The sequence below is a fragment of the Linepithema humile genome, chromosome 8, assembly GCF_040581485.1.
Source record: "Linepithema humile isolate Giens D197 chromosome 8, Lhum_UNIL_v1.0, whole genome shotgun sequence".
Taxonomy (NCBI): Eukaryota; Metazoa; Arthropoda; class Insecta; order Hymenoptera; family Formicidae; genus Linepithema; species Linepithema humile.
In genome coordinates, this window is record NC_090135.1 from 2,584,056 (window position 1) to 2,606,447 (window position 22,392).

At 35.9% G+C, this 22,392-nt stretch overlaps 3 protein-coding genes across 3 annotated transcripts; 1 reads left to right on the forward strand and 2 right to left on the reverse strand.

Annotated features, from left to right (window-relative positions):
* Positions 1-4,102: 4,102 nt before the first annotated feature.
* LOC137001402 (myelin transcription factor 1-like) lies at positions 4,103-5,679 on the reverse strand. The gene is made up of 5 exons (XM_067360176.1): positions 4,918-5,679; positions 4,765-4,830; positions 4,471-4,674; positions 4,314-4,395; positions 4,103-4,217 (listed from the first exon to the last, which is right to left on the reverse strand). Exons 1-4 carry the CDS (start codon positions 5,027-5,029, stop codon positions 4,337-4,339), a joined length of 441 nt encoding a protein of 146 aa, XP_067216277.1. The 5' UTR covers positions 5,030-5,679; the 3' UTR covers positions 4,103-4,217; positions 4,314-4,336.
* Positions 5,680-5,687: 8 nt separating this feature from the next.
* On the forward strand, positions 5,688-11,363 carry LOC137001671 (ATP-dependent DNA helicase PIF1-like). The gene is made up of 3 exons (XM_067360776.1): positions 5,688-10,789; positions 11,099-11,245; positions 11,356-11,363. The coding sequence occupies exons 1-3, from the start codon at positions 8,509-8,511 to the stop codon at positions 11,361-11,363; spliced, it is 2,436 nt and encodes an 811-aa protein (XP_067216877.1). The 5' UTR covers positions 5,688-8,508.
* Positions 11,364-20,146: 8,783 nt separating this feature from the next.
* LOC137001492 (uncharacterized) lies at positions 20,147-21,806 on the reverse strand. Its single transcript, XM_067360439.1, has 2 exons — positions 21,043-21,806; positions 20,147-20,952 (listed from the first exon to the last, which is right to left on the reverse strand). Exons 1-2 carry the CDS (start codon positions 21,213-21,215, stop codon positions 20,493-20,495), a joined length of 633 nt encoding a protein of 210 aa, XP_067216540.1. The 5' UTR covers positions 21,216-21,806; the 3' UTR covers positions 20,147-20,492.
* Positions 21,807-22,392: the final 586 nt, after the last annotated feature.

Below are 22,392 nucleotides of genomic sequence, written 5' to 3' on the forward strand. Positions count from 1 at the left end.
TCCCGGTTATTCATTGTACTTTGTCGTCCGATAAACTTTGATATTCTACTAGTTAATGATCGATACGCGCCTCCTATTTATAGGTGAGCGCTGTCGAAACACACCTCAGTTGGAAATGTGATTTACACGCGATACGTTAGAATTCGCGTTCTATGAAACGATACAAGGGTGCCGGTTTACTGAACAGTGTGATAAATCGACTACCGTTGGAGCTGCATATACCCGGCTACCAATTTTGCGGGCCGGGGACTCGTCTGCGGAAACGACTCGCGCGAGGGGATCGAGGTATCAATCCGTTGGACGCGGCGTGCCGCGATCACGACATCGCGTACTCGCAAAACCGCGAATCAACGGACCGCCACGCAGCCGATCGCGTTCTCGCCGATAAAGCGCGGGTGCGGATCACCGCTGCGGACGCGACTCTCGGTGAGAGGGCTGCGGCTACCGCCGTATGGGCTGCTATGAAAGCAAAGACGAAATTGGGGATGGCAAGAGAAAGAAGAAGAAGACCAAGAGGAGAACGCTTCCGACGGCGAAACGCGGTGGTATGTTACCGTTATTACCGCTCTTGGGAGTCATCGGTTCGCTTGCCGGTGGAGCGGCGGGTGTTGCAAAGGCAGTGAACGACTCTAAGGCCGCGCGACGACAACTCGAAGAGACGAAATGTCACAATAAAGCAATGGAAAGATGGGGGATTTATCTCGCTCCGTGCGGGGCAAAGGATTGAAGAGAAAAAAAAAAACGTCGAAAAAACGATAGAGATGCCCGCGGGTGCCACCACCAATCTACAGTTGTTACAAATAGCGAAGCGTATGCGAATACCATATTTCCGAGGTGTCTACATGCGTATCGCTTTACCCGACAAGATACATAAAAATGAGAGCGGTATCATGAATTTGGACGATGTCGACGGGTCGGGCACGCATTGGGTGGCGTACGCCAAGAGAGGCGATCGCGCCGTATACTTTGACAGCTTTGGCAATTTGCAACCGCCGAAGGAGATTACACGCTACCTCGGAGGCACCGATACAACGATAACGTACAATCGCACGGTACCAGACGTACGATCAAACGATCTGCGGACAATTGTGCCTCCTGTTCCTCCAGAAAATAGATATAAAAATCGATCCGCCATCGATCGACATCAGTCGTCGATGGAATCTCGGCAATGTCGCTGACGCTCACTCTAAGCGGTAAAAGCAGCGTTCTCACGGTGGATTATTTTCTACCGATAGACTTGAGCGATAGGGACTACAAACTCGGTCTAACCACGATGGAGACCTACAACACGATTCCGAACGTGACAGTAGCGAACAATAAATTTTATTTTGACGACAATGACGAAGAAATTACAATTTCCGAAGGATCGTACGAATTGGACGCCATTGCTTCTTATCTGAAACGCGCGATACTGCAAAAACGAGGAAAAAGTGAAGAGCAAGATTATCCATTGTCACTTTGTTCCAACGTTAATACCATGAAGAGTGAAATCATGTGCGCTTTTCGGATAAATTTCGCCAAACCAAATACCATCGGACCGCTGTTTGGATTTTCGACGGGTCGTATACTGGAACAGAGAAAGTTGCACGAATCAGACTCCTCGGTAAACATCGTCAACGTAAACATTATTCGAGTGGAATGCAGCATTACCGCGGGTGCGTACGCCAACGACAGGTCGGTGCACACGATACACGAATTTTCACCGAATGTGCCTCCGGGATATAAAGTCTCGGAAACACCGGCGCAAATCATTTACCTTCCGGTCATCGCGAGGAGCGTTACCGATATCACCTTGCATGTGGTGGATCAAGACGGACGATTGATTGATTTTCGCGGAAAGGAGATTACCATCAGACTGCACTTGCGGCGACGTGGTGCGAGGAAATGCTCGTGTTGAACGAACAGCGAGTGATTGAGAGAACAACGAAAATTGGGAAAACATCGCCATTCAAGAGGCTCAGTACGACGAACATAAACTTTTTACAATCGTTGGGATTCGTTGTGAGAAACGTTTAAAGAGATGGATATACTCAACATCGCTGACGAGCCCGTCTTCAACGAGCGTATCGTGAAATATGAGATGCACACGTACAATTCGTACGCTAACACGACGTTGGGACACAGCGACGAGATACGAATACCGATACAGCAACAGGATTTGTACACGTTACCGTGTGAGAGTTTTCTCTACATTAAAGGAAAACTCATTACTCCTGCCGATGAGAATAGAGATAACGTGTGTATAATGGGAAATAATTGTGTCGCGTTCATGTTTGATGAAATGCGATACGAGCTCGACGGAGTTGAAATCGATCGTAATAGAAATGTTGGAATAACGAGCACGATCAAAAATTATGTATCGCTGACGACGAAGAAGAGCAAGACGCTGAAATACGCATCGTGGAATCCGGATGGAAATCCGTTGCTCGATGGAAACTTTAATTTTTGCGTTCCGCTCAATACTCTTTTAGGATTCTGCGAGGACTACAAACGGATTGTAATCAACGCTCGTCACGAACTTGTATTGATACGATCGCGCAACGATAATAATTCTCTCGTTGGACGAGTCGGTACGAATCCAACGATTGAACTACTCAAGATACAGTGGCGAATGCCGCACGTATCTCTGAGCAAAGTCAACAAGCTGTCTCTTCTTCGAACTTTGGAAAGCGGAAGATATCTGAGCGTGTGCTTCCGTTCGTGGGATCTGTACGAATTTCCTCTGCTGCAGAATACAACGAAGCATTCCTGGGCGGTCAAAGCCGCGACGCAATTGGAAAAACCGCGATACGTAATCTTTGCTCTCCAAACCGGTCGAAAAAACGTACTGTCTGAAAACGCTACGCAATTTGACGCTTGTAAACTCACCAATGTAAGACTGCATCTGAATTCAGATTTTTTTCCGTACGACATGAACTTGGATTTCGACAGAAATCGATACGTTATACTGTACAACATGTATGCGCGTTTCCGCAAAGCCTATTATAGACAGGACGATACGTATTTGGACATCGATGAATTCTCGAAAGCCGGTCCGTTCGTAGTCATAGATTGTTCGCGACAAAACGACTCTGTCAAGAGCGCCACCGTTGACGTGCGAATAGAATTTGATTGTAAGGAAAATATACCGGCCAACACCACCGCCTATTGTCTCATTATACACGATCGAATGGTCGAATATAATCCACTGAACAACATTGTGCGCAGACTCGTGTAAAAAGTTATAAATTGGAGATGCGTACGCGGACATGTTAGTTTTCCGACGGTCGACGACGATGTCTGACGTACCAATTTTCGTCGACTTGCAAGGTTACGCGTTCAACAACATTTTTATCGTGAAAGAAGCAGCGGTACTTCGAGATGGCGAAACGCTGTCTCATTACGTATTTCGTGAACACGTACCGTGGTATCTGTTGACGAAATCGGAAAAATCGCTGGTGTGTTGGTTACGGATACACCACCATGGCTTCCGATGGGAAGATGGATACGTCTCGTACAGTCAGATGAAAAGTCTTATCAACAATGCCATTGGTACGGAACCGCCTCTGATATACGTGAAAGGACTCGAGAAGAAAAAGTGGTTGTGTGAAATTTTGGAAGATGATGTAGAGATTGAAACAATAGATGCGGATTACGAAGATATCGCACGCCTGACGAACTTGGATGTAATCGGAACCTTGCGCTGCGCGTATCACACGAGACATTGCGCTATGCGGAATGTTTGCAAATTGTACAAGTGGTGGTTTGAGCGTAACAAACGTGTAAAACAACAATGAGTTATATTAATAAAATGATTTATATTAATAAAATGATTTATATCGTATGACTTTTATTCCACCTCAGTTATACGATCCTCATGACATATGATCTGTCGCTTATCTCGCAGTAAAATAGGACGTTGAATAGGATGGGGAAAGAGTCTGGTAAAAAAAAAAATAAAAAATAAATTTATTTAATATGAATAATATTTATTAAAAAAAAATATATATGTACATTTGAGCGAACAGAATTTTTTCAATTGCATAAAAATGTTCTTCCGACGCCTTTCCGCCGCCGCCACATCGATATCCCTCCGCTTGCCTCGTTTCCTCCTCCTCCTCCGTTCTTTCCTCGCGAGGAATCGACTGGCGAAACCGACGACTTCGAAAGCGCGCCGCAGGAACCTCGCCCGACCAAGTTTTCCTCCGACTCTTCTTCTCCACCACCACCTGTTTGAACTGCAAAAAGTCAAAATTAAAAATTAATGAATTAATTAAAAAAATTTGAGTATGAAAATATAAAATCGAAAAATTTGTAGTGTTAAATCAACTCACCTCTCGATTTTCTTCTTTTTACTTTACTCCCCCGTTTGATAATTGTAATCGGGAGAGTAAGAAATCACAGGGGGGCTGTATCCTGTGAAAATTTTATTGTTTAAAAAAATAAAATTCGAGCATAAAAGTAACTGTAAAAATTTTCAATCTTTCTTACCTCTGTCACCCATTCCCCATCCGTCTTGCGCGTAGCCTTCCTCATCCCCTCCTTCATAATACCTCTCCTCTTCCTCAGTCTGTAATTCCTCTTCCTCAGTCTGTAATTCTTCTTCCTGCTCTTCCTCCTCCTCGCGAAGTGAGCTCGTCGATTCGTCGCTCGCGAGATCGACGAGCTCAGGCGTTAGAACAATTCGAGCGCGAGCTGAAACATTAAATTTTTTTTGTAAAATTTTCTAATATAAAATCGATGCTGTTATTTTATTTCATATAAATAATGTATGCAGCGACTTACACGAGGGTCCGGCTTCGTCGCTCGCGAGATCGACGAGCTCAGGCGTTAGAACAATTCGAGCGCGAGCTGAAACATTAAATTTTTTTTTTGTAAAATTTCCTAATATAAAATCGATGCTGTTATTTCATATAAATAATGTATACAGCGACTTACACGAGGGTCCGGCCTCAGGCGAGGTATCTGCTCGACGTCTTACCCCGAGACGTCGAGTAGCTCGCTCGTCACGGTTTTGACGCGTACCACGCACCACACCCTCCACCACCATGGTTTTTTTAGGTGTTGAATGTTGTAGCGTTCCTAAAAAAAAAAAAATGATTTTAATTTTTTAAAACTTTGTTTTAATATTCATAATACAAAAAATAGAAACTTACCATTTTTCACCGCACCATGATAGCAATTCGACAGCCTGATGATATAGCCTCCCACATCCTCTTCCTCGTTGTCGTTGAACGCTCGCCTTGTCTCGATTATTTCGCCAGCAATAATCAAGAGCTGCAGATAAATCGAAAAATGTCCCAAACGGAATAAAACCGCGAGCACCGCACTAGGGCACGCACCCGCAAACTTTGCGAATACTGCATAATTATTATCGTCGTTGTCGGATAACGATGATAAATAATTATCGATGTATAGCCCGTTTAAGTTACACGCAAATCGCAAACACGAATCAATAATTTTCCGCAAACTAGTCATTTTTAAAACGAATAACCAGCTCCCGGATGATTTTCTACGTTCCACTCGAGGCTTGAGAAGTTAATACGTCGATGCAATAGTTAATCCCGGCTTATATACCCTTACATCAAAGATGCCGCTAAATCTTATTATAATCTAATTATGTTCACAGATAGCTAACATTCGTATCGATATCCACTATAGTTTACAATAATATGTCGAAGACGAGATAACTCGCTCGACAGCAGCATTTCCTTTTCGAGGAACAGTAATCGTGGATCTAAGGTTTCGCTAGGACGATAGGCGATAGGCCAGCGTATCATATTTCCATTTATTCAACGTCTATCGTACGTCTTTGAACCTCTATCGAACGTCTATCGTACATCTTTTAACGTATTGTTGAACGTCTTACGTACAACTTTTAACATCTTTTGTACATCTTTTCAACATTACTTAAACCACTTTTAACATCTATCAAACGTCTTTTAACGTTTATTACTACAGCGAAATTGACGTTTTTGCGTCGAGCTGTATATAAGGTGTGCGGAAGAGAGAAATTTATCAGTCCAAAGTGTGCACGCGGTGGAGAAAAAAGTATAGAAAAATGGAGCGTGATCAGAATAGAAAAAATTCCGAATACGAGAAGTGTAAGGATTGCGGAGTGTACCACAAGCCGATAGCTGTGGTCGAGCCTCGTCCGAGGACGACTCAAGCGCCTCCCGTCCCTCCTCGTAATCGTGAAAGGCGTTAAAGGCTCGGTTGAAACAATTTTTTTTTTTTTTGTAAAAAATGTTGTATAGATGAAAAAAAATATGAATAAAATTTGTTAATACTAATCTTATTGCGATTTTTTTTTCTCCATTCATCTACCATCCTTAAATTACATATTAAGTTTAGATTAGAGTTCCTATTAAATTTATATTTTACCGCGGATAATTTGTATTAAGAAAAAAACATAAGTATATTATTGGTGTTTAGAATAAATGCATAACTTAAATAATTCACTTTATATTATTCGCCACAATTAAAAGAAAAAAATGATAGTCACTGGTTCGCTCGTTTCCTTCTATCGTGTAGTGTAACATGACGCGCGCGCTTATCTCGCAGTAGAATAGGTTAGTGAATAAGATGAGGCACAGGAATAATAATTCAAATTATTTTATTGATAAATAATATTTATTAAAAATAATTAGTTCCGCATACATGGTTCAGTGTTGTATACTCCGTTATCCCGGTTCTGCAAAAACATTGTTCATTCTTTTCTTGCACTGAGGTGTTGCATACTCCGTTCTCCCGGTTCTGCAAAATGTGTACGATCGATGTTTGATGTTGAGGAGTTGTGTGTACTTTGTGCAAATGTATCGATGTCGGCACCTTCTCTGGATGCATTTTTCTAATTTTTTCCAGTATCGCTGATCTATACTGCTTCGGTATCATATAATATATGTAGTCATAATAGTGTGAAGAGATCCTTGATATTAGACTATCCTGAGCGCATAACGAGCACAACTTTTCCATCAATATCGGCAGGATAGATTCTATTAAAAACGTCGAAAATTCCTCCTCGGAATATTCTAGTACACTGTCGTCAATTTCACTCGTTCATTCGATAAATTGTTGTCGGAATATAGTATCCGGAATATATGGTTTAATGAATGCAGAAAATGTTGTATACTTTTCAATTATTTCCTCACTGTTTTTATATTTCCTTCTACATTCCCGACATGTTGTTAACCAATCTGTGAGAGTACTCAGATTTTCCTCTCGTAAGATGAGACTGTCTTCCATCTCTGTAATAAATAAAAATTATTAAAATAAAAAAATATCCAATTAGTTATTACGCATTCGAAAAATGTGTATTAAAGATATTTTAAAAATGTGTACTTTACCTATTTCAGTTTGCACAGAGTGCAATCTTTCCTGTACGGTGGGGGCCCGTCGATGTGGTCACGCTGCCACGACTGGTTGTAGTGCAACGAGCACCGACGATAACCTTGCACTTCCGGATCCGCTCTTAAATGATCCGGTAGCCTATCCCACACGTGATCCACAAACCGAGCAAAGTTTTTTATAAGAATCACTTTCGGCACGATTTCTAATTGCTCCGCGGACAAGCTCAGAATGTCACGTTCGTCCAATAGCGCGATGAACATTTCGACTGTTACCTCGACTTGGTCATGATGGACCTTATATACCCGCTTGTTGCACACGACATTGATTAAAACTATCGATGGCTCATATTTGCATTAACAATCCTTATCTTATCTCTTCCGGGAATTATTGTGATCTGATACCCCCCACCATTCCAAAATTACCTCCTCTCCTCCAAACACGATGACGCATCTAGCAACATGGCGATGCCTACAATTTGTATTAACAATCATTATCACACCCTCTAAGAAACGGCGCTCAAATGCTGCCTCTTTGTTCTAAAATACAGCGATGACGCAATCCGTAAATCTGCACGAACCTGCATACTATAAACATAATGATTCCGACAACATGGCGCTCTACTTTGATGCGTAGAAAAAAAACCTGCACCAATAAACAGTTCTCTTTCCAATAAACAATCCTTATCTTTTCCGGGAATCCTTATCTTGCGATTTGTATTAACAATCCTTATCTTCCGGAAATTATTGTAATCTGATACCCCTACCACTCCACATTTACCCCCTCTCCTCCAAAAACGATGACGTCATTACCCCCTCCACTGTTATCCGATACCCCTCTTCCCCTCTTCACCCGCACCCCCCTCATTGCCCCTGGGTTAGAATCATCATAGTATAACTACTTACGAATAAATCATTGGCGAGTTATCTTTGGAGCATTGCCTTGCGATTCACGAGTAATAGAGAATGTGGAACTCTTGAAGCTGCTGATACATTACTGGGGATTGCTTTATGTGGAACTGATAGAAATACAACTATTAGATGGTTAGATGTTAATCGAATAAGATGTAGAAAATTGAAAACTCGTAAAGAGATTGAAGTGCTTGATCATCAATCGACAGATATATTTTGTGAATCTTTGATAGATAACCACTATCCACAGAGACCAAAAGAATTAGAATGTATGTCTCTTTATGAGTTTGCAAAATGGTATGATATTACAAAAATCAAACCACAAAATGAGTTTGTTGAATTCTATAAATTTAAAAATGGATATCTTAGACGACGACAGCGTGGATATCTTATTAATCATTATAGATATAATGTTAATACACAACCGGAAAAGTATTTCTTTGCGTTATTACTTCTGTTCGAACCGTGGAGAGAATTAGAAGAGCTTAGAAATGGATGTGATACTTATGCAGAATCATTTCACAAGGTAAAACTACATTTAACAGAAGCATTACAATATCACGAAAAACTAGAAGAATTGCAAAAAGCATTTGAAAATGCTAAAGAGTTAGTGCAGCAACATTTAGATGAAGTACAAAAACATGAGTCGCAAGATGATCCTGACAATCCAATAGGTGTTCAAAATATAGAAGCTGGTGAAGCGATGCAAGATTTTAAGGATCTCGGTGATAAAAATATTAAAGATATTGATGTATCAAAAATGATTGCGAAATTAAATGTAGATCAAAAAAGAGTATTCGATAGAGTTATTACTATTATAGAGTCAGATAAATCAATATTGCGATTATATGTTAGTGGAGAAGATGGTACTGGAAAAAGTTATTTAATTAAAACTGTTAAGTGCTGGATAAAACAAAATCTCAAAAAAGATACTGCTGTAGCAGCACCTACTGGCATAGCAGCGTTTAATATAGACGGTTTGACAGTTCATAGATTGCTTCAATTACCTATTGAACATGGTAATACTCCTAAATATAAACGATTGTCTGATCATGTGTTAAAACTTTTACGAGCGGAACTTAAAGATGTTATTCTTTTTATAATCGATGAAGTATCAATGATATCTAATTTGACTTTAATGTACATACATCTTCGATTGTCTGAAATATTTGATTCAAGTGATTGTGATGATGGCTGGTTTGGTAAAAGGCATATTCTTTTGTTTGGAGATTTGCTTCAATTGCCTCCTGTACATGAAGATTCTGTCTTTAAAGATTTGTCAAATGAAAAAGTTAACAAATATATCGGTTGCCTACAGACTGTAAATTTGTGGACTACATTATTTGATTACGATGAGTTGACAATTAATATGCGCCAGCAAGAAGATGAGTCTTATCGTGAATTATTGTCAAGAATTCGTATTGGTTTATTAACAAAGTCTGATTATGAAATTTTGGAAAATAGGAAAATATCTTTTACAGAAGATTCCTTCGAATCTAGATTAAATGAATTATGTGATTTTATTAACAATTTGCCATCAGATACCGTTTGTTTATTGCCCACTTGTCACATGTGTGACGTTTTGAATGCTGCAATGTTAAGTCGTATTGCTTCGAAAGAAATATTATTAATTGCTGAAGATACAATCGAATGTATTCCATATATAAAAAAGAAAATATTAAAAGTGTTGGAAAATAATGATGATGATAATTCTAAAACAGCTGGGCTTTCGAAACAAATTGTTATAAAAATTGGGGCAAAAGTTATGATAAGGCGTAATATTGATGCTAGTTTGGGTCTTGTTAATGGTACAATTGCTAAAGTCATTTCAGTTGTACAAGATATTTCTAACGGTTATATAGAAAAAATTAAGCTTTTTTTGCCATCAGGTTTAGAATATTTAATTGAAAGAGTAAATGTCAAATTTGCGGTGATGGAGAAAGCATATGTTATTCGAAAACAATTTCCATTGTGTCTAAGTTACGGAATTACTGTTCATAAAAGCCAAGGCCTGAGTTTGCAGAATGCTATTATGGACATAGGTAATTCTGTATTTAGTCACGGCCAAGTTTATGTTGCATTGTCACGAGTAACATCTTCAGATGGATTGCATTTGATCAATTTTGACCCTTCATCTATAGAAGCTAGTGAAGAAGCTATTGTTGAATATAATCGATTAAAACGAATACACAAACCCAAAACAGATATAATTTCTGTTTCAAAAGAAAAATATTGTAAAATAAAAGATATTTTATGGGTACAACCCAAAATAATTAGTTCTGTTCAAGAATCACATGAAAAAATTCGAAAAAATATTACTTGGGTCACGCATGGTTTTCAAAATATAGATAAGGGTTCGTGTTATGCAAATGCAGTATTGCAATGCTTTTTACATTTAAATGTTATTAGAAAACTTATATTTGAGTATGATAAATTAAGTATTTTAGGTATTTTAATAAATCAATATGAAAACAAACTGCCTAACTTGAATACATATGTAATACGACAAAGTTTAGGAGAATTTCTCTCCAAAAATGTTAAACGAGATACATGTGAATTTCTTATAGCTCTTTGCACGAAATACGATTATATAAAAAATTTAGTTGAGCATCAAGTCACTTCCATTAAACGATGTAAAAATTGTCATTATACGACGACTATTGTTAATAAAAATATCCTTCTTTTAATTCCTGTTAATAAACGGAAGAAAAAAAGTTTTGATCTTAATGAATTATTAAATGTAACATTTTCTCATTGGTGTCAATTCCACAACGAATCATGTGAAAATTGTACAGGAAATGACATATTATGTAAAAGTGAATTAATATTAACCGGAGATATAATTGTCATGCATTTAATAGCAATTCAAGACGGTATATCAACAAAAACAGATAAGTTTACTTTACGTGCTATCCCAACAACTAAAATAAATATTGCTGGACAATTCTACAAAGTTATGAGTGCTATATTCCATCATGGATCATGTATCGAAAATGGTCATTACACAAGTATATGTAGAGAAGAAATGTCTAATACTTGGATTGAAGCTGACGATGCGCAAATTAGAAAAAGACAATGGCCTAGAGGCGCTAAAGATATCTGTATCATTTTCTTACAGAAAATTGATAAGTAATTGGTGGTATTATTTGATCATATCTTTTGATAATAAATGGTAAAAAGAATTGTCATATATAATCAAATATTTTATTAAAATATGTTCACTGATGACAAAAATCTTTATGGATAATCAAATATATGTAAAAAAAAAGAAAATAAAGAAAGTTAATCTAACGACGCTTAAATTAGACAAATACAATGGCCTAGAAACGATTTGTTTGATATTTACATAATTATATATAACTTTGTATTATTACAACATTAATCAAAGAGGACCGTTTTATATGACGGGGGTGGTGGTGGGACTCTTTAGCAAAATCTAATTAATTATTTCACAATTGTTTTGTTATTTCACTCTGAAATATCAATATAAAGTTTATATATTTAGTAATATTTTTACTGAAAAAAAGAAATGATATCCATCAATCAACAAATTACCTTTTTAAAAAAAGGTAAAAAAAAGGCGCCAAGTACACGCAAACCTTCCAAAAAAAAGTTGTTGTATACACGTAAACCTTCCAAAAAAAGTTATTGTATATCAAAACCTTCAAAAAAAAAATTGTTATATAAACACGCAAATCTTCCAAAAAAAGTTGTTGTATATATAAACCTTTCAAAAAAAGCTGTCGTATATATTAACCTTCCAAAAAATTTATCTTTCACAAAAAAATGTATAAATTAACAAATAAGAAACCTTTCAAAAAAAGTTGTATATATAACCAAAAAAAGTTGTTGTATATAAAAAAAAAACTTTCAAAAAAAGCTGTCGTATATATTAACCTTCCAAAAAATTTATCATCCACAAAAAAATGTATATATATTAACAAATAACAAACCTTTCAAAAAAAGTTGTTGTATATATAACCAAATAAAAATTTGCTATATATTCTGCCTATAAAAGAGGTGATATCAGAAAATGACGCCAAGTTTAAATAAAAAACCTTTCAAAAAAACTTGTATGTATATATTTAAAAAAAAGTTGTATATACCAAATAAAAATTCGCTATATATTCTGCCTATAAAAGAGGTGATATTATCAGAAAATGACGCCAAGTTTCAGAAAATGACGCCAAGTTTAAATAAAAAAACCTTTCAGAAAAACTTGTATGTATATATATTACGAAAAAGGATTATATTTATTGCGCTTATTGCGCTTACAGCTTTTTAACCAATAAGCATCGATAAGATTGTATTTAGTTATTTTTGCATCTTTATCTAGTTATTTATTTAAAAATTATATTCATATCTACAATTAGTTAATTTTTTTTCAAGTATACATTTTAAAATAATTGCATCTGTATCTAGTTACTTTTGCTTCTATATCTAGTTATTTAAATTTAAAAATGATATTTGTGTTTATATCTATCTAGTTAATTTTTCTTAAGTATACTTTTTAAAATAATTGCATCTGTATCTAGTTATTTTTTTTATATCTGTATCTAGTTAAATAAATAAAATAATTTTTTAATAAAAGTATTTAATTCAAAAATAAAAAAATTTTTCAAATTTAATTAAAATAAAAAAATATTACAAAATTTCGCAAAAAACTTGGCGCTGCTGTACTGAACTACATGTTAAATACATCTTAAACTATTATAGAGAATGAAAATGAGCAATAATTTTACAATTTACATGATTAAGTGTTATAATGACTCAAACTGACCAGAGCGGCAAACGGCGACGCGATAGCCAATTAAACTCTTGTTCTTACGGTAAAATTGTATAAGTTGATTGGCTATAGCATCGCCACTTGCCGCTTCGTCGCTCTAGTCTGTTTGAGCCGAAATTTGTTTGCATCGCTTGCTCTAACATGCTCCTACTCGCTCTAATACTCCAAACTAAACTATAGTATTACGTCACATATACTATAGATTAAAGTATGTTGGAATGATTAGGAGCATGTTAAAGTATTGCGATGCGAATTTTATGTAAGTTAATAGTTCAGTACAGCAGCGCCAAGTTTTTTGCGAAATTTTGTAATATTTTTTTATTTTGTTTAAATTTGAAAAATTTTTTTATTTTTGAATTAAATACTTTTATTTAAAAAATTATTTTATTTATTTAACTAGATACAGATATAAAAAAAATAACTAGATACAGATGCAATTATTTTAAAAAGTATACTTAAGAAAAATTAACTAGATAGATATAAACACAAATATCATTTTTAAATTTAAATAACTAGATATAGAAGCAAAAGTAACTAGATACAGATGCAATTATTTTAAAATGTATACTTGAAAAAAAATTAACTAATTGTAGATATGAATATAATTTTTAAATAAATAACTAGATAAAGATGCAAAAATAACTAAATACAATCTTATCGATGCTTATTGGTTAAAAAGCTGTAAGCGCAATAAGCGCAATAAATATAATCCTTTTTCGTAATATATATACATACAAGTTTTTCTGAAAGGTTTTTTTATTTAAACTTGGCGTCATTTTCTGAAACTTGGCGTCATTTTCTGATAATATCACCTCTTTTATAGGCAGAATATATAGCGAATTTTCATTTGGTATATACAACTTTTTTTAAAATATATACATACAAGTTTTTTTGAAAGGTTTTTTATTTAAACTTGGCGTCATTTTCTGATATCACCTCTTTTATAGGCAGAATATATAGCGAATTTTTATTTGGTATATACAACTTTTTTTTAAATATCTCTATTTACAAACCTCCTCGGTTCTATATTTCAATTCAGGAGTGGAATACCTTTCTTACTCAATTCTCGGAAGACACCTTATGTTTAGGCGATTTTAATGCTCGTCATACTTCATGGGGTAATGTTACCTCCTGTCAAACCGGTACAAATTTACTCGTTGCTCTTTCTGACTGCAACTTCAGTCTCCTGAACGACGGATCGACAAGGCATCAGCCCTTTTCGTGCAGTCGGTCTGCTGTTGATCTGTCCACTACAAATAGCGACCGTTTGTTGCGTTCACGCTGGGAAGTGATCGACGATTTTTGTGGTAGCAACCACTACCCGATTTCTATTTCCATTTTTAATATGCTCCTTCAAACTCTTCAATTTTTCAACAATACCAGACTGCATAGAAAGAGTACCGATTGGACCATGGTTAGAGATCTCTTAAAACAAAGCCTATCACTCCTTACTTTTACTCTAGAAAATCCAAATTTAGACACGCAATGCAAATATTCATCCTTCGCGGTAATTGAAGAATGTATTCTGACGGCAACACCTAAACTTAAACCTCGTTCTTCTCAATTGGATCTTTCCAAAAAAGCATTTGATGAAAAAGCCAAGTCTTGGTAGAACGATGAATGCGACAAGGCGTCTAGGCTACGTAAGGCCGCTTTTTCAAGATTTAAACACGCTCCAACTAGAGAAAATTATATTGAGGCTAAACATCTAGATGAACAAGCCAAAGCATTATTTAGGAAATCCAAAAGAGAGAAATTTTACGACTTTTGTTTTTCCTTAAATAAGTATTCCAATCTAAAATACTCGTAGTACGTAATCAAAGCCATGAATAATACACTTCATAGAGGCGAATCTTCCAATGCGTATAAACCAGCGGCTCTAGAATCCATTCGCAACCAGATTAACAGTTTGGCTCCTCCATGGTGCCAACCAAGACCTCCAGTTATTTTTTTGACCGGTAACTCTCACGAACTGGAGTTTTTCTTCACTCTAGAAGAACTTAATTTAGCCATTGATCAAGCTAAGCCGAAATCATGTCCAGGATTGGATGGCATAGATTACTTTACTTTTAAAGAATTTTCCCAGGAGCTTAGAGTCCTTCTTCTCTCTTTATTAAACGAGATCATTTTTTCTGGAGCCTTTCCAGAGTGGAAACGGTTTTCGGTGTTCTTCATACCAAAAAAAGACTCGGAAAAATTCAGACCAATATCCTTGGCACAATGCTCTCTCAAATTGGCGGAGAGGTTGATTAACAATCATTTGCACTGGTGGTTGGAAAAAAATAATACATTGCCCAACTCACAATTTGGTTTCAGACAAGGAAGGTCTTGTATGGATAATATAGCCATTCTTCACACTGATATCATTAATAACTGGATTAAGAAACAGGACACCTGTGCTGTTTTCTTGGACATCCAAAGCGCTTATGACGACGTGTTATGGGATATTTTAATAGCCAAATTGTGTACCTTAAAATTTCCTAGGACCTTTGTACAATTCGTTTTTAATCTAATCTCCCAAAGGTCTGTTAAGTTTAACTTTGGTGCTTTAGAAGAGATGAGATTGGTAGATAAGGGCCTACCGCAAGGTTGCGTTTTGAGCCCCTTGTTGTACAACATCTACATCATGGATCTGGAACCGCTAATCACTCAATACCCCCATGATATACGAATTATTCAGTTTGCGGACGATGTCTGCATCTACACATCTAACGGCCAAATAGCTAGAGCCATTAATCATCTAGAAGTAGCTATTAACTCAGCAACTAAGTGGTACAGCAATATCGGTCTTACGATAGCTCCTCACAAATCTCAATTTTGTGTTTTCAATAGACGTAACTCACCAGATCAGTGGCCAATGAATATCGGTTCTAATACCATATCCTCAAGCAGATTAATCAAATTCTTGGGCATGATGCTTTAACCAAACCTCAAATGGAACAGTCACTTTAGCTATATACTGGAAAAATGCCGCGTTCCTCTAAAAGTAATAGCTTATCTGAGATCCACCTGGCTAGGATCAAATCCTGCTTTTCTTCTATCACTCTACAAAAGTATTATACGTTCCAGGATGGAATACGGTGCCTTTTTATGGTCTGATGTCCCCCAATATCTTATGAAAAAAATGGATACATTACAAAACACGGCTATTAGGCTAGCCATGGGCTATAGGAAGTCCACTCCTATAAACTTATTATTAAGCGAAAATCAAACCTCTTAATTTACGTTTTCTCTTTTTAGACCGCAACTTTATGTCTAGAATATTAACTTGCATCGATCATCCCCTATTAAAGACTCTAGAAGCTCTCCAGTCGGCTGTCGACGATCCCGTTAGGATTTTATACGTCAAGCCTCCTCAAATATTCCAACATTACAGGGACTGCTCAAATTTATCTCACTTGGTTTTCTCATATCAAGGTCTTTCTGTGCCTCGCCTTTAAACTCGCATTTATACGCTCCTTCTGTATCTTTCTCAGAGGGACACGTTCTCAAACTTTCGCCTAACCCAAATTATACCTTTAACCAATTATTTCCTAACTCAGATGCTCAACACCGTCTTTTTACAGACGGCTCCAAGATCAAAGGTCCGCCTTTCTCTGGGTTTGCGGTGGAAGATTTAGAAAAAAATAACACTTTTGGATTTAGAGTCTCTAACAAAGCGTCTATATTTACATGCGAAGCTATGGCAATAAGGTATGCCTTGAATATAGCTCTATCAGAGAACTATGATAATGTTCAAATATTTTTAGACTCCATGAGCGTACTCAAAGGACTTGTTAAGAAAAAACATTCTAATAGATACTCCCATATCATTCTGGACATCTTGGTTACATTACAGTCGTTTTACAACCGGGGGAAAAAAGTTGATCTTTTCTGAATCCCTGCACACACAGGCATCTCGGGTAACGAGAAGGCTGATTCAGTAGCCAAGGCAGCCATACGATCAGGCAGAGATTCTACCATACTGATTCCATGCAATGACCTCAAAGCACACTGGAGGGAACTTTTTTTTGACGAATTTCTTCGGTGGTCTCGTGACTGTGGAAAATCCAAAGATGTAACTTATACGAATCAACTACTTACTATGGATAGGATACCATGGTTCCACAAAAAATCATGGCCTAGGAAATGTATTATCTCAATCAATAGACTCAGAGCAGGTCATACAGTTTTGGCGGCAAGCTTATTTCAGATAAATATAATTGATTCCCCGCTCTGTTCTTGCAATGAATTTTCACAAACTGCCAATCACATCTTCTGGCAATGTAGGCTCCTGGAAAGAGAGAGAGGTCATCTGCTGGATGCTGTGAGGCGCATTGTGCCTTATGGGCCGCTCCATTTATCTCAATTCCTCTGTGACATGAACTCCGACATCGCCACACATATTGCTATCTTTATTTGCGAAATTCCAATTAATATTTAAACGTGTAAACAATTTACCCTTACGCAAGTATTATTCATTTAAGTTTTGAAACCAGAGGTTTACGCTATCGTTATAATTATTATCATATTATAGTTTTTAAGTTAACGCAATATTAACAAATTACTTTAAATTTAATTACAAGTCTAATTATAATTTGTTTTGGTCATTGCTTTTTCATTGCCATACTTCTCTGTTAAAACCAATTATGTACCTGACTAATACAATGGTTATTAACAGGGTTGGGAAAGTTATTTTGTAAAAGTATCTAGTTAAAGTTACAGTTCTTTTCACTGAAAAAGAACTAGTTACAGTTACAAGTTACTGACTCTGAAAAGTAACACGTTACAGTTATAGTTACTCAAAAAGTAACGAGTCATTACTTTTCAGTTACTTTTTTGCAATAAATGTGCACTACTATTTTAAATATAAAAATCTTACATTTCAAGATTTATTAACTTATTATATACTACATAGGTACTTAATTTTGTGTTATATTATTTATATCTAATAAATCACACTTGTTTTAAACTTAAAATAAAAATACATTTAAAATATTAAATTAATTAATAATTTAAAATAAATTATTATACACTTAGAATAAAAATTATAGGATTAAATTTTTCAGTTTAAAAATTAACGAATTTCACACAAATAGTCGTAACTTTTCAAAAAATCGTAGACTTATGTTTCAGTTCTTCTTAAAGTCTCAATTTTATGCTTATATGATAATCATCCTCAAAGATAATTTATTATTGGGTGGCAGTGCATTCTTTAAATGAGAATTTGTTTATTTTTGTTGAATTTTAAAATTAATATCTATACGTTTATCCGTCTATTTATTTAACAAATATCGAATCTACATTTAATATGACAAATTTTATGACAATTTTGTGGAGGTAAAAGAATTAAATCACATCCTTAAATACACTGATAAATTTATTATTTTATAATAATGTGTCACAATGTGTACAATGTGTACAATGTGTACAATGTGTTACATTACAATATATAATAAAATTATTTTTTAATATATACACTCACCCGAAAAAAAAGCGGTACACTGAAAATGTGGGAAAAATTCATCAAATTTCAACTGACGATAACTTCGTAAATAATAAAGATAGAAAGTTCTATAAAATATGAAAATGAAGCTAAAAATCTCTACTTTAAGAATCAATTTATTTCAATGTTGCAAAATAAATTTATTGAAAATGGCGGATGACAAAGCGCGAGCATGCAAAATTGAAAAATAATGGTTCGAGTTTGCGACGGTGCACGGTATAAACAAAAAATTGTAGCTTATTGGGATCAAAAGCGTACGAAAGTACAGAGTCTCCTCTTTAAAATGCTTTTTTATGCATCTCGATACGATGATTTTTCGCCGAGAGATTCGCATTTGAAGAAAAAGGCAGATTCTTACTTCAAATGCGAATCTCTCAGCGAAAAATCATCGTATCGAGATGCATAAAAAAGCATTTTAAAGAGGAGACTCTGTACTTTCGTACGCTTTTGATCCCAATAAGCTACAATTTTTTGTTTATACCGTGCACCGTCGCAAACTCGAACCATTATTTTTCAATTTTGCATGCTTTTGCTTTGTCATCCGCCATTTTGGAGAAAGTTATCACACATTATTGCGTTATGAATTTTCGAACACTAGACATCCAAACTTTTAAAATAATTTTTAAAAAATCCTGCTAGCTGTATTACGTGCCGAGATATTCAATTTTGAACCAGACCGAATTGCAAGAATAAGAATTCTGTGGTTATCAGCTCCGCGGTATTTTAAAACTCCAAACTCTCCTTACGGTTATAAGTGTCAATTCTGCTCTTGGCGTTACCCAGGATCAACGGCGTGGACGTGGCAGAAATCTGATCCCGTGTGCACATGTTGGCACGTGTGTATGTGTGTGTGTGTGTGTGTGTGTGCGTGCGTGTGTCTGTGCGTCCGTGTGTGTGTATGTGTGTGTGCGTGCGCGTGCGTGCGTGCGTGCGTGCGCGTGCATGCGTGTGTGCGCGTGCACCACTGGGATAAGGACCTCATGGCTCGTTAGATCCACGATATTTTACGACTCCAAACCCTCCCGGTGGTGCGTGTACAATTGTGTATGCGCGCGCGTATATTAATAATGGGTATGACCTCCTCGTGCGCGTATTACCTCATTCATGCGACGAGGCATACTTCTTATTAGTGTTCTAATTTCAGTCTGCGTAATGTCATTCCACTCTATTTCAAGAACTCTTCGAAGTTCTGGCAATGACTGAGGAGCAGGTATATGATTTCGTACTTTTCTGTTAATATTGTCCCATAGGTGTTCAATGGGATTTAAATCTGGACTCATTGCTGGCCATTCGAGTCGATTTATGCCAACTTCATCGCAGAAATCAAGCACTCTTCTCGCAATGTGCGGTCGAGCATAAACAAAAAGTCAGGGCGGAGAAATCACAAAAGATCTGCAGACATTTCCTTCGGATGCAAAACAATTGATTGAAAAATAATGGTTCGAGTTTGCGACGGTGCACGGTATAAACAAAAAATTGTAGCTTATTGGGATCAAAAGCGTACGAAAGTACAGAGTCTCCTCTTTAAAATGCTTTTTTATGCATCTTGATACGATGATTTTTCGCTGAGAGATTCGCATTTGAAGTAAGAATCTGCCTTTTTCTTCAAATGCGAATCTCTCGGCGAAAAATCATCGTATCGAGATGCATAAAAAAGCATTTTAAAGAGGAGACTCTGTACTTTCGTACGCTTTTGATCCCAATAAGCTACAATTTTTTGTTTATACCGTGCACCGTCGCAAACTCGAACCATTATTTTTCAATTTTGCATGCTCGCGCTTTGTCATCCGCCATTTTCAATAAATTTATTTTGCAACATTGAAATAAATTGATTCTTAAAGTAGAGATTTTTAGCTTCATTTCCATATTTTATAGAACTTTCTATCTTTATTATTTACGAAGTTATCGTCAGTTGAAATTTGATGAATTTTTCCCACATTTTCAGTGTACCGCTTTTTTTTCGGGTGAGTGTATATCCAAAATTTTAATAAAAATGTTTATTAATTTTTAAAAGAATTTGATATTCAATTATGTCATCGTGAAGATGTCCTCTTTGTGGCGTTCTTACAGAACCACCGACGCTGAACATTCGTTCAACAGATGCACTACTCGGAAGTGCCGTGTTGTATTTAATAAAGAGTTTTTTAATTGCGGTATAATCATTTAACATACTGATATTGCAATTATTTGATTTTAAGAATCGATGCAATTCTTCTTGTGCAGACTCGACTTCTTTTGTTTGCTGGTTAAAAGCAAAAAAGTCATCGTGATCGTCGAGGTTTTCATCAGGATTTGGGGAACTTTCATTAGAACGGATTCCTAATAAGTCTTCTAAATAATTTTTAGCAAGTTTCCTTTCTTCTCCATTTATCCAGTTCAACTTGAATTTTGGGTGCAAACAACTTGCGATGATTAGCTCTTTTTTTTCAAATAATGTGGAAAATCTAAAATTATATGTTCAGAATCAATGAATAAATATTGTTTTGTATTAAAAAATAATAAATACATGCGTGTTAATTAAATTAACAAATTACCTTTTATCTAAACCTTGTTGAATAGCTGTAATTAGTGACTGGCAATTAGTAAATCCACTTTTGTTGAGTTTTTCTAATTTTTCTTGTAAAGTTTTTAAGATTGGTAATAAGTATCCCATATACATCCCTGACTCACTTTGTAGTATATCTAAGGCTTGTGCCAAAGGTTTCATTGCTTAATCCAAAAACAAAACAAAAATGAAAGAAATTCACTAAATGTATACATAATACAATCTATCTATAGACGTACCTGACAATATTCTTCTATAAATTTAATTTCGTTTTCTGTTAGTCTTTGCAAATTGCAATAATCCAGACATTTATTAATTTTTTCGGAATCATTTTTCAAAAGTGTTACTAGTTGCAGTATAGAATCAAAAGTCGAGTTCCATCTATTAAAATGAAAGATGAAAGTATAGAAAATTATTTATTCTAGAAAAAATACTTATATTTGTACGCAAAGTTGAATGAAAACGTAATGAGAAATAGAAATAAATATTTTGAACAAAATATTTTGAACGCATACCAATAAACTTAGCTTTCAGAAAAACAGTACTGATTGGCTATTGCGTCGCTTCTTGCCGCACGACAACCGTTTCCACGTTCTGTGTGCAGAATCCATTAGATTAAGGGCCTATCCAGACAAACTTGCATAATCGCATAAACATATGCATAAGGAAATTGATTGTCCATTTCCTTATGCATTTGCTTATGAACCAATCAATTTTCTTATGCATTTGTTTATGCGACTATGCAAGTTTGTCTGGATAGGCCCTAATTCTTACAATTAATACAACCGTATATAGAATATTAAATTAACTGTTAGATTAGTTACTAGTTACCATAAATATGTAACTAAGTTAAGTTACAGTTATAGATGAAGAAAAAGGAACGAAGTTAAGTTATAGTTACCAAAAAAAATAACTGTAACTGTAACTTCGTTACAAGTAACGAGTTACTTCCCAACTCTGGTTATTAATACTATTATCGTAGTAACTATATACTCGTTAAGGCGTTATACTTTTATACACGTTTGTATTCCGCGGGCTGTATGGCAACGCCATAGCCCTGTAACTATATATTCTTGAATAAAAAAAAAAAAAAAAAAAAAAAAAAAAAAAAAAAAAATCGCAAAAGTGACCAAGTGAGCGATTGTCCGGTGGATCTGCGTGCGAACGCCTTTTTCACAGCGGAGAGAGGGCCGGATGGTCTATGATGATTCTTGCAGACCTAAATTCAAGCGCCAGAGAGGGGAACGCTATCTCTGATAGTTTTGAAATTTTCGACTTTTCAACGCTCTTCTCGTGGCCTTCGCTGTTAGGAAGAAAAATAAAAACAATACCAGCGGCT